The sequence below is a fragment of the Arachis ipaensis genome, chromosome B07 (assembly GCF_000816755.2).
Source record: "Arachis ipaensis cultivar K30076 chromosome B07, Araip1.1, whole genome shotgun sequence".
Classification (NCBI taxonomy): Eukaryota; Viridiplantae; Streptophyta; class Magnoliopsida; order Fabales; family Fabaceae; genus Arachis; species Arachis ipaensis.
Genome location: NC_029791.2, coordinates 10,005,118 through 10,017,693, shown reverse-complemented (window position 1 = coordinate 10,017,693; position 12,576 = coordinate 10,005,118). Strand labels below are relative to the sequence as shown.

The 12,576-nt window shown below is 34.5% G+C and overlaps 3 protein-coding genes across 3 annotated transcripts; all 3 read right to left on the bottom strand.

Annotated features, from left to right (window-relative positions):
• LOC107606644 lies at positions 3,721–4,847 on the bottom strand. Its single transcript, XM_016308684.1, has 2 exons — positions 4,729–4,847; positions 3,721–4,528 (listed from the first exon to the last, which is right to left on the bottom strand). The coding sequence occupies exons 1-2, from the start codon at positions 4,845–4,847 to the stop codon at positions 3,721–3,723; spliced, it is 927 nt and encodes a 308-aa protein (XP_016164170.1).
• Positions 4,985–6,616, bottom strand: LOC107606645. Its single transcript, XM_016308685.1, has 3 exons — positions 6,254–6,616; positions 5,478–6,207; positions 4,985–5,019 (listed from the first exon to the last, which is right to left on the bottom strand). The coding sequence occupies exons 1-3, from the start codon at positions 6,614–6,616 to the stop codon at positions 4,985–4,987; spliced, it is 1,128 nt and encodes a 375-aa protein (XP_016164171.1).
• Positions 7,149–8,972, bottom strand: LOC107606646. Its single transcript, XM_016308686.1, has 4 exons — positions 8,901–8,972; positions 7,672–8,640; positions 7,491–7,571; positions 7,149–7,178 (listed from the first exon to the last, which is right to left on the bottom strand). Exons 1-4 carry the CDS (start codon positions 8,970–8,972, stop codon positions 7,149–7,151), a joined length of 1,152 nt encoding a protein of 383 aa, XP_016164172.1.

The following is a 12,576-nucleotide window of genomic DNA, read 5'->3' as shown; positions in this document are numbered from 1 at the left end:
GTGTAATTTTAAATGTCAATTGATTTAATAATGTAATTTATCCTTAGTTTAATTTTAAAAAAATTATATATACTTTAAATTAGTTTTCAAAAGTCTTCTTAAATATTTTTTTAAAAAAAATTATTTATCTGCTTTCAATAAAAAACAGTTTATTATTGACATAATTGATCATAGTAATTACTCACATTTATAAATAAGAAAAAAGTTTGAAGTGTTGTGTATTAAACTACTCTTCCACTTTAGCCTACGACAACAATAAAGAAGTCTCGTGGCACATAAATTTAGTCCAATAGAATACATAAATTCAATTACAATTTTAGTCTTTATTATTTTATCTTATCTTATTTTATCTTTATCTTATCTTTAGTTGCTCTTATCTTATCTTTATTTGTTTTTATCTTTCATAGAACAATGTTCTATATATATTTTGTTTTACCCTCATAGTTTACAATACACTTCAGTACAATTCAATCAATCAATAATCAATAAAAGTTCGCATTTTTTTCTTTTCTTATTCTTTCACAATTTTATCATGGTATCAGAGCCATGATATCCTCCTTGAGGAGGATATATAAGTTAGAAATCACCATGCTTCTTTCTCAACCTCCTCCCACAATAAATAATCATAGATTTAGTTACATGCATCCAAGTGAAAATCCTACCACAGTTTTGGTTATCCCGGTTCTTTACCAGATTTTCCGTCTGCGCCTCCTTTTTTCCGGCAGTTTCGTCTGCATTCTGTTTCAGTAGTTTAATCTACATTCTGTTTTAGCAATTCCATCTGCACTCTTATCGCGCTCTATGCGCCCTCTTTTATTGCGCTCTACGCGCGTATTTTTTCTTTTTTTTTAAACTATGACATATATTCACAAATTGACATTTAACTGCCGTGTTACTGCACCTGTATCAAAATCTATTTAATTGACTAAAATGCTCAAACAATGATTCAAGAAATAAAAAATTTTCATGGAGTCTGAACCACATCAAGAACATGTTGCATTTGCAAATTTGCAGTCAACCTTAAAATCTTCTACATTATTCTCCTTGCTTATACAAAGAACTGTGCTCCTTCATTTCTTACTTGGGATGATAAAGATCATCTTGAGTTCCCCATAATAATAAGAGAAAATTATTATTATTATAAAAATTAAAATTGTTAATCATACAATGGAACTAAATTCAACCACGGCAAAAAAAATTTCAGAATCTAAATATATTTGATATTAAATAAAATTCAGAGTCTTGTTCATCCTCTAATTATGTAAACCTAATTAAGTCATTTATAATGTGTCTAATTCTAACTTTTTCGACTTGGTCATGTTTCCTTAATTGTAGATAAGGACGCAAATTTTTGGCATCAATTCCACAAAGACGAAGAGTATCTGAATAAGGAACAAAACGAACAAATGTAGAGTTACACCCATGGTCACAAAATTTCGAGAGCACCATATATTTCTCACTAGTTAAACCATATGCATAGACCTTTTTGTTTGTAGCAAAAACAAGATCACCATTCAAAATGGTAAAGCCTCTGATCTCAGGGTTCTGTTCCACTAAAGCCATTCCTTTCACTCTCACCTTCATGATCCTTCTCCACGAACTCGATTCATAGTTTGTTAGAATCCAAACCGTAAACACACGCTTTCTCAATCTCACTAAGCAAATAGTTTGATGGCCAACAACTGCTCCCCACTTGAAAATATTCATATAGCAACTGTCATCATGGGAGCCCCTTCTTGCTTCTTTAGGAACCCTTAACAATTTGGTTTCAACACGTTCTTATTCATCGCCATTCGTGATTTTATAAGACATGATATAATGCCTAAAATGAGTGCTATCTTTAGCAAGATAACTGTAGCAATCCGAGATGAAGTGAATGGCGCCATTGCAAATCACAGGCATGTCAAATTTCAAAACCCTAGATCCAGCAAAGAAATGGTTCTTCCTTAAGCTCCATGCACCTTGTTTATGACTATAAACATGGCAATCAAAATTTGAACTCCAATCTTCATTGTCAAAAAGAATCAACCTGTAATCATCAGAGTCGCATTCTAGTGTCATGGAGACACTATGAAGATTCCCTCGCTGCTGCAAGTGGTTGGGGTAGGGAATGTGTAAAAGGTAACAAGTTGCTGGATTGATGATAAATAATTCTGTTCCATAAAGACAGAGGAGTAAACCGCTGCTTGAGCTTAGAATCTTGAGCCGCGAGCTTGTGAATCGTAGCATGTTTTCAGGGACGCCGGAGGAAAGTTCCTCTCCCCAGCAAAGGATGCAACTCGACACAGTCGTTGTGATTCAGAATGTCATCTCTTTGAATGAAGAAGCATGAAGGACGATCTTTCTTCAATGAGTTTTCTGCTTGTTTTGCTACAAAGTATGGAGTTTTTGGAAGCTCTGAAAAGAGTTTTGAAGAAGATTTGAAATTGTGAATTGCTTTTGCAGGTAACCAAGAAAATATCTCTATTAACTCATCGTTAAACATTGTAGCCATTGTGATCAAAATCAACGATGACTTACTTGTTTGAAAGCCAAGAATGAAAATTTTATCATGGTATCAGAGTCATGGTATCCTCCTTGAGGAGGATATATAAGTTAGAAATCACCATGCTTCTTTTTCAACCTCCTCCCACAATAAATAATCATAGATTTAGTTACATGCATCCAAGTGAAAATCCCACCACAGTTTTGGTTATTCCGGTTCTTTACCAGCAATTCCGTCTGCGCTTCCTTTCTTCCGGCAGTTTCGTCTGTATTCTGTTTCAGCAGTTTAATCTGTATTCCATTTTAGCAGTTCCATCTGCACTCTTATCGCGCTCTATGCGCCCTCTTTCTTGTCGCGCTCTACGCGCCCTCTTTTATTGCGCTCTACGCGCGTATTTTTTCTTTTTTTTTTCTTTTTTTACTTTTTTTTAAACTATGGCATATATTCACAAGTTGACATTTAACTGCCCTATTACTGTACCTGTATCAAAATCTATTTAATTGACTAAAATGGTCAAACAATGATTCAAGAAATAAAAAATTTTCATGGAGCCTAAACCACATCAAGAACATGCTGCATTTGCAAATTCACTGTCAATCTTAAAATTCTTCCACATTATTCTCCTTGCTTATACAAAGAACTGTGCTCCTTTATTTCCTACTTGGGATGATAAAGATCATCTTGAATTTCCCATAATAATAAGAGAAAATTATTATTATTATAAAAATTAAAATTGTTAATCATACAATGGAACTAAATTCAACCACAGCAAAAAAAAATTCAGAATCTAAATATATTTGATATTAAATAAAATTCAGAGTCTTGTTCATCCTCTAATTATGTAAACCTAATTATGTCATTTATAATGTGTCTAATTCTAACTTTTTCGACTTGGTCATGTTTCCTTAATTGTAGATAAGGACGCAAATTTTTGGCACCAATTCCACATGGACGAAGAGTATCTAAATAAGGAACAAAACGAACAAAAGTAGAGTCACACCCATGGTCACAAATTTTCGAGAGCACCATATATTTTTCACTAGTTAAACCATATGCATAGACATTTTTGTTCGTAGCAAAAACAAGATCACCATTCAAAACGGTAAAGCCTCTGATCTCAGGGTTCTGTTCCACGAAACCCATTCCTTTCACTCTCACCTTCATGATCCTTCTCCACGAACTCGATTCATAGTCTGCTAGAATCCAAACCGTAAACACACGCTTTCTCAATCTCACTAAGCAAATAGTTTGATGGCCAGCAACTGCTCCCTACTTGAAATATTCATATTGCAACTGTCATCATGGGAGCCCCTTCTTGCTTCTTTAGGAACCCTTAACAACCTAGTTTCAATACGTTCATCTTCATCGCCATTCGTGATTTTATAAGACATGATATAAGGCCTAAAATGAGTGCTATCTTTAGCAAGATAACTGTAGCAATCCGAGATGAAGTGAATGGCGCCATTGCAAATCACAGGCATGTCAAATTTCAAATCCCTAGATCCAGCAAAGAAACGGTTCTTCCTTAAGCTCCAAGCACCTTGTTTATGACTATAAACATGGCAATCAAAATGTGAACTCCAATCTTCATTGTCAAAAAGAATCAACCTGTAATCATGAGAGTCGTATTCCAGTGTCATGGAGACACTATGAAGATTCCCTCGCTGTTGCAAGTGGTTGGGGGTGGGAAATGTGTAAAGGTAACAAGTTGCTGGATTGATGATAAATAATTCTGTTCCATGAAGACAGAGGAGTAAATCGTTGCTTGAGCTTAGAATCTTGAGCCGCGAGCTTGCGATGAATCGTAGCATGTTTTCAGGGACGCCGGAGGAAAGTTCCTCTCCCGGAAAAGGATGCAACTCGATGCAGTCGTTGTGATTCAGAATGTCATCTCTTTGAATGAAGAAGCATGAAAGACAATCTTTCTTCAATGAGTTTTCTGCTTGTTTTGCTACAAAGTATGGAGTTTCTGGAAGCTCTGAAAAGAGTTTTGAAGAAGATTTGAGTTGTGGATTGCTTTTGCAGGTAACCAAGACAATATATCTATTAACTCATCGTTAGACATTGTAGACCATTGTGATCAAGGTCAACGATGACTTACTTGTTTGAAAGCCAAGAATGAAAATTTTACCATGGTATCAGAGCTATGGTATCCTCCTTGAGGAGGATATATAAGTTAGAAATCACCATGTTTCTTTTTCAACCTCCTCCCACAATAAATAATCATAGATTTAGTTACATACATCCAAGTGAAAATCCTACCACAGTTTTGATTATCCCGGTTCTTTACCAGCAATTCCGTCTGCATCTCCTTTCTTCTGGCAGTTCCGTCTGCATTCTGTTTCTGCAGTTTAATCTGCATTCTGTTTTAACAGTTTCGTCTAAACTCTTATCGCGCTCTATGCGCCCTCTTTCTTGTAGCGCTCTACGCGCCCTCTTTTATTGCGCTCTACACGTGTATTTTTTATTTTTTTTATTTTTTTAAACTATGGCATATATTCACAAGTTGACAGTTAACTGCCCTGTTACTGCACCTGTATCAAAATATATTTAATTGAATTAAATGCTCAAACAATGATTCAGGAAATAAAAAATTTCATGGAGCCTGAACCACATCAAGAACATGCTGCATTTGCAAATTCGCAGTCAACCTTAAAATTTTTTCACATTATTCTCCTTGCTTATACAAAGAACTGTGCTCCTTCATTTCCTACTTGGGATGATAAAGATCATCTTGAGTTCCCCATTATAATAAGGGAAAATTATTTTTATTATAAAAATTAAAATTGTTAATCATACAATGGAACTAAATTCAACCACGGCAAAAAAAAAATTCAGAATCTAAATATATTTGATATTAAATAAAATTCAAAGTCTTGTTCATCCTCTAATTATGTAAACCTAATTAAGTCATTTATAATGTGTCTAATTCTAACTTTTTCGACTTGGTCATGTTTCCTTAATTATAGATAAGGACGCAAATTTTTCGCACCAATTCCACATGGACGAAGAGTATCTGAATTAGGAACAAAACCAACAAATGTAGAGTCACACCCATGGTCACAAATTTTCAAGAGCACCATATATTTCTCACTAGTTAAAACATATGCATAGACCTTTTTGTTCGTAGCAAAAACAAGATCACCATTCAAAATGGTAAAGCCTCTGATCTCAGGGTTCTGTTCCACTAAACCCATTCTTTTCACTCTCACCTTCATGATCCTTCTCCACGAACTCGATTCATAGTTTGCTAGAATCCAAACCGTAAACACACGCTTTCTCAATCTCACTAAGCAAATAGTTTGATGGCCAGCAACTGCTCCCCACTTGAAAATATTCATATCGTAACTGTCATCATGGGAGCCCCTTCTTGCTTCTTTAGGAACCTTTAACAACTTGGTTTCAACACGTTCATCTTCATCGCCATTCGTGATTTTATAAGACATGATATAAGGCCTAAAATGAGTGCTATCTTTAGCAAGATAACTGTAGCAATCCGAGATGAAGTGAATGGCGCCATTGCAAATCACAGGCATGTCAAATTTCAAATCCCTAGATCCAGCAAAGAAACGGTTCTTCCTTAAGCTCCAAGCACCTTGTTTATGACTATAAACATGGCAATCAAAATGTGAACTCCAATCTTCATTGTCAAAAAGAATCAACCTGTAATCATCAGAGTCGCATTCCAGTGTCATGGAGACACTATGAAGATTCTCTCGCTGCTGCAAGTGGTTGGGGGTGGGGAATGTGTAAAAGGTAACAAGTTACTGGATTGATGATAAATAATTCTGTTCCATGAAGATAGAGGAGTAAACCGTTGCTTGAGCTTAGAATCTTGAGCCGCGAGCTTGCGATGAATTGTAGCATGTTTTCAGGGACGCCGGAAGAAAGTTCCTCTTCCGGCAAAGGATGCAACTCGACGCAGTCGTTGTGATTCAGAATGTCATCTCTTTGAATGAAGAAGCATGAAGGACGATCTTTCTTCAATGAGTTTTCTGCTTGTTTTGCTACAAAGTATGGAGTTTCTGGAAGCTGTGAAAAGAGTTTTGAAGAAGATTTGAGTTTGTGGATTGCTTTTGCAGGTAACCAAGACAATATCTCTATTAACTCATCGTTAGCCATTGTAGCCATTGTGATCAAGATCAACGATGACTTACTTGTTTGAAAGCCAAGAATGAAAATTTTATCATGGTATCAGAGCCATGGTATCCTCCATGAGGAGGATATATAAGTTAGAAATCACCATGCTTCTTTTTCAACCTCCTCCCACAATAAATAATCATAGATTTAGTTATATGCATCCAAGTGAAAATCCTACCACAGTTTTTGTTATCCCGATTCTTTACCAGCAATTCTGTCTGCGTCTCCTTTCTTTCGGCAGTTCCGTCTGCATTCTATTTCAACAGTTTAATCTGCATTCTATTTTAGGAGTTCCATCTGCACTCTTATCGCGCTCCATGCGCCCTCTTTCTTGTCGCCTCTACGCGCCCTCTTTTATTACGCTCTACGCGCGTATTTTTTCTTTTTTTTCTTTTGTTTTCTTTTTTTAAAACTATGTCATATATTCACAAGTTGACATTTAACTGCCCTGTTACTGTTCCTGTATCAAAATCTATTTAATTGACTAAAATGCTCAAACAATGATTCAAGAAATAAAAATTTTTCATGGTGCCTGAACCACATCAAGAACATGCTGCATTTGCAAATTCGCAGTCAATCTTAAAATTTTTCCACATTATTCTCGATGCTTATACAAAGAACTGTGCTCCTTCATTTCCTACTTGGGATGATAAAGATCATCTTGAGTTCCCCATAATAGTAAGAGAAAATTATTATTATTATTATATAAATTAAAATTGTTAATCATACAATGGAACTAAATTCAACTACGGCATAAAAAATTTCAAAATCTAAATATATTTTATATTAAATAAAATTTAGAGATTTGTTCATCCTCTAATTATGTAAACCTAATTAAGTCATTTATAATGTGTCTAATTCTAACTTTTTCGACTTGGTCATGTTTCCTTAATTGTAGATAAGGACGCAAAATTTTTTGCACCAATTCCACATAGACGAAGAGTATCTGAATAAAGAACAAAACGAACAAATGTAGAGTCACACCCATGGTCACAAATTTTCGAGAGCACCATATATTTCTCACTTGTTAAACCATATGCATAGACCTTTTTGTTCGTAGCAAAAACAAGATCACCATTCAAAATGGTAAAGCGTCTGATCTCAGGGTTCTGTTCCACTAAACCCATTCCTTTCACTCTCACCTTCATAATCCTTCTCCACGAACTCGATTCATAGTTTGCTAGAATCCAAACCGTAAATACACGCTTTCTCAATTTCACTAAGAAAATAGTTTGATGGCCATCAACTGCTCCCCACTTGAAAATATTCATATCGCAACTGTCATCATGGGAGCCCCTTCTTGCATCTTTAGGAACCCTTAACAACTTGGTTTCAACACGTTCATCTTCATCGCCATTCGTGATTTTATAAGACATGATATAATACCTAAAATGAGTGCTATCTTTAGCAAGATAACTATAGCAATCCGAGATGAAGTGAATAGCGCCATTGCAAATCACAGGCATGCCAAATTTCAAATCCCTAAGTCCAGCAAAGAAACGGTTATTCCTTAAGCTCCAAACACTTTGTTTATGACTATAAACATGGCAATCAAAATGTGAACTCCAATCTTCATTGTAAAAAAGAATCAACCTGTAATCCTCAGAGTCGTATTCCAGTGTCATGGAGACACTATGAAGATTCCCTCGCTGCTGCAAGTGGTTGGGGAGGGGAATATGTAAAAGGTAACAAGTTGCTGGAATGGTGATAAATAATTCTGTTCCATGAAGACAAAGGAGTAAACCGTTGCTTGAGCTTAGAATCATGAGCCGCGAGCTTGCGATGAATCGTAGCATGTTTTCAGGGACACAGGAGGAAAGTTCCTCTCCCGGCAAAGGATGCAACTCGACGCAGTCGTTGTGATTCAGAATGTCATCTCTTTGAATGAAGAAGCATGAAGGACGATCTTTCTTCAATGAGTTTTCTGCTTGTTTTGCTACAAAGTATGGAGTTTCTGGAAGCTCTGAAAAGAGTTTTGAAGAAGATTTGAGTTTGTGGATCGCTTTTGCAGGTAACTAAGACAATATCTCTATTAACTCATCGTTAGACATTGTAGCCATTATAATCAAAATCAAGGATGACTTATTTGTTTGAAAGCCAAGAATGAAAATTTTATCATGGTATCAGAGTCATGGTATCCTCCTTGAGGAGGATATATAAGTTAGAAATCACCATGCTTCTTTTTCAACCTCCTCCCACAATAAATAATCATAGATTTAGTTACATGCATCCAAGTGAAAATCCTACCACAGTTTTGGTTATTCCAGTTCTTTACCAGCCATTCTATCTGCGCCTCCTTTCTTCCGGCAGTTTCGTCTGCATTCTGTTTCAACAGTTTTATCTGCATTCTGTTTTAGCAATTCCATCTGCACTCTTATCACTCTCTATGCGCCCTCTTTCTTGTCGCGCTCTACGCGCCCTCTATCATAATTTTTTTGAGTTGGTTTAGTGTTTACCTCATTAATCCGCTTAAATAAGTGTTGGAGATTTGAATCTCACTTCATACATACAGTAACTCATTAGTTAGCGACAAACTTTTAAACGAAGCTCAAATATGCGAATTAGTTTTTGGCTGAACACCAAAAAAAAAAAACTTAAATCCTTTAAAATAGTAATTTAGATGTCATCATATTTTTCTTCTAGAATTAAATAAAAGAAAACGAGGAATTTAATTTATAAAGTACACTAATTAATAACAAGATATTCGAAATTATCTTCTTAAGGACATTCATTTAAAAATGGAAGCCAATAATAATAAGTAGTCGTATGATGATATCCAGTGATGAAATCAATAATTGGAGTAATTGGAATTCCTTATAAAGGGTGAAGGGAAGAGATATAGAAGGGTAGTTAAAATAAAACAAAAGAATACGTCAAAGCAAGTTGAATTTGATAGAGAATGTTGTTTCGTCCCATATATTCAGAGGTAAATATGATGCAAGATTTTAGATAAGATTTCGTGGTCCTTCTCAGCTTTAAATTAAAGAAAGGGGGAGACATAAGCATCGCAAAAACGCAAAGTGTAATAACACTCACTTTGCCCACTCGCATGTGTTGTGGTCATTGGGGGACCTCTCACTTTGTTTTCTTGCCAACCAAACAAGTGAAACAACTTCATTAATTTTTCAAAATGTTCATGTCCTTCTGGTTACTTTCTTTTTCTTTTTTCTTCCTACTTTTCCTTCTAATAATGTATTTCCAGAGGGAAAAATTTACTTACTATGTCGGCAATTGCACATAGAAAATATATATATAATCCTAGAATGCATGCATTGCAATTTCCATATGGTAAAGTTGTGTTCCATTTTCTTCGGAGCATTGTTTACAATTAATTCTTGGAAGGTTAATTTTACGGAAAAATGAAGCATATAATTTTTTAGGGTGAAAATTCAAATGCAATCAACTTCACGTGAAGTTGATAACTGAGAGTCGTTAGATAAAATTTTAATCAAATCATTCAAATTATTTAACGACTCTCAACTATCAACTTCACGTGAAGTTGACTGCACATGAGTTTTCACCAATTTTTTAGTGATGGAATTCTAATTTCTTCTATATTATTTATGAAAAATGTTATATATAGGCACTATTTTTGTGAATATTCATTGATATAATTTTTATTTTTTTGTATTAAAAATGATTGATAAAAAGTAAAAGAAATAAAAAATGTATTCTTTATACCATAAAAAACATGCAATAAAAGAGTATATAAAAAAAATAGTGTAAGCATATTTGTCAAAATTCACTGTTGATAGATAAAACTTTTACCGCGGTAAGCCGATTTAATGTAGGTTTTATTTATGGAGATGTGGTATGAGTTAGAGTAGTTGAAATGATTACGCAACAACTTTAGAAAGCATATAGTAGATGCATGGCGTAAACATTTTATAGCCACACATCTAAATATTAAACTTCTGCGTAGAAAAATAAAATTGAAACATTGTTGAAAATATATAAGACTTGAAGTATTTTACCATGGAAAATTTGAAATATAATTCATGAGAACGAAGCTAGCCAGATGTAAATTAAATAACCTCTACTATTATGAGAATTTTTTTAGCAAATGATTTATTATTTATAGTATTTCGACAAACATGCACATTAAACATATACCCAGCCTAATTATTTTTCATCACAAACAAAAAAGAATCACTAGTACTTGGTACACTAGTGCACGGATCGTACCACATTTGATAAAGAAATTGAGAAAACTAAGTTTCATGTTTATTTACTTTTATGTTTATTGTTTTTATGTTGTTGTATTTTTGCATTATTATTTATTTTGTTCTCATTGTATGTATTTATGGTGTGGATTTCATCTATCACTAACTTTGTGGTGGTGAGCTATATGATGGGGCCTTGGAATATGAAAAGTATGATATGAATATTTCACTTAAATCCACATATGATATGCAAATTGCTCCATAATGTTTATAGTAGCCAACAAGTATGTAGTGTCACAATCTCACGTGGACAAGATGCCTTTTATTATTAATATTATTGCACACCGCACACAATATATATACCTTGATTCAGACTTGCATTTGCATATCAATTGGAGTTTCCTATTTGTTCCTTCTTTTTTCTTTTTCCTTACTAAAGTTTCATTCAGCCTAAGAGATAGAAAGAATTAGTTAGAGGAGAAAATAAGAAAATATTAATAAAGTCTCTTAGCATTATCTAATAGAGTGTTCATGTTTGACTCAGCCCATATCTCACTTGATAGTTTTATCAAGTCACTTTTTTAGATCTTTATCTTAAAGCGACGATGAAATCCTAATATTTTTGAGACACATTGAGATTGGATTCAGATCGAGTATAAGTCACGTTTAAACCTAGACATAATAGAGCATATCAGTCGCCAATGACCACCATCACCCTCTTCCTCTCACCTTTTAATCCGAACCTCAACTACGGTGATTGCAACTCAATAGTATTTGAATTCGGAGTGAAAAAGAGTTAAAAAATATGATATTTAAATTTGGAGATAGATATATTGGAGAAAAGAAAATTTTTTCATTTAAGGAAAAATAATATTTGTTGCAAAAAAAAAAAAAAGGTCCATTCTAAATGTTAAAATTTATTAAAAACAATTTCGGCAAGAATAATTTTTTTGGGGATAAGTATTTTGGGGGTTAAGTACGATTTTGGTTCTAAAATATAGGTCGAAAATTTTTTTTATCCCTAACTTTTTTTTGCATACAGAATCGTCCCTAAGGTTTAACTTGGTTTTAAAATCCTTCTTCGGATCAAAATACCCTTCTCTTTCTTCATTAAAATACTCAATTTTTATTCTTCTTTTTCTTCTTCTCCATCACAACATATGTTCTTCTTTTTCTTCTTCTTTAACTAAAAGTTCAACAAAATTTTAACAGAATTTCAACAACAACAACAAAATTTCAACTAACAAATATCAAAAAATTAAAAACAGAATTTCAACTAGAAAAATATCAAAAGCATAAGAATGAAATTAGAATCAGAAGTAGAAAAAACAGAAGCAAAAAATAATGAAATCAATAAGAATAGAATCAGAGTCAACAACAACAATGTGATTAACAAAACAAACAAATCTAACAATGTAATTAATAAAAGAAACAGAAGCAGAATAAGTGGAGTTGCAGTGGTAGTGTTGGCCGCTGTTGGTGGAGGTGAAACAAGGGTTGTTCTCTGTGTCTGGTTCAACGAGAGAGAAGCTGATGAAGATGCTGACGTCGCCGGCAGCTTGATAGAGAAAAGAGGTCGGTTTTGATGGTCACTGTTTAGTAAGGAAACTAAGGATGGACAGGGGTGAACGGCTAGGTTGGGAAGGGATGAAGGAAGGAGACGTCGCGGCGGCCTGGGTGTCGACGGCAGCGCTAGGGATCGGGGGGTCGTTTTGGGTTCGCGGAGAGGGGGATAGAGAGCTCGCCGCGACGGAGCTAGCGTGAAAGGGAGAAGAAGGAGGAAGACAA

What these genes read in the sequence shown, in the direction of transcription:
- LOC107606645 (XM_016308685.1), bottom strand. Translation starts at nt 6,616, where the DNA reads ATGGCTACAATGGCTAACGATGAGTTAATAGAGATATTGTCTTGGTTA. An exon ending in AATTATTTATCATCAATCCA is followed by an intron (nt 6,208 to 6,253) that starts GTAACTTGTTAC and finishes AACCACTTGCAG; the next exon opens with CAGCGAGAGAATCTTCATAG. An exon ending in TCTTCGTCCATGTGGAATTG is followed by an intron (nt 5,020 to 5,477) that starts GTGCGAAAAATT and finishes ATTTTGATACAG; the next exon opens with GTGCAGTAACAGGGCAGTTA.
- LOC107606644 (XM_016308684.1), bottom strand. Translation starts at nt 4,847, where the DNA reads ATGCAGATTAAACTGCAGAAACAGAATGCAGACGGAACTGCCAGAAGA. An exon ending in GGTAGGATTTTCACTTGGAT is followed by an intron (nt 4,529 to 4,728) that starts GTATGTAACTAA and finishes ATGAGTTAATAG; the next exon opens with ATATATTGTCTTGGTTACCT.
- LOC107606646 (XM_016308686.1), bottom strand. Translation starts at nt 8,972, where the DNA reads ATGCAGATAAAACTGTTGAAACAGAATGCAGACGAAACTGCCGGAAGA. An exon ending in AGGCGCAGATAGAATGGCTG is followed by an intron (nt 8,641 to 8,900) that starts GTAAAGAACTGG and finishes ATATTGTCTTAG; the next exon opens with TTACCTGCAAAAGCGATCCA. An exon ending in TTTTTGCTACGAACAAAAAG is followed by an intron (nt 7,572 to 7,671) that starts GTCTATGCATAT and finishes TTCTTTATTCAG; the next exon opens with ATACTCTTCGTCTATGTGGA.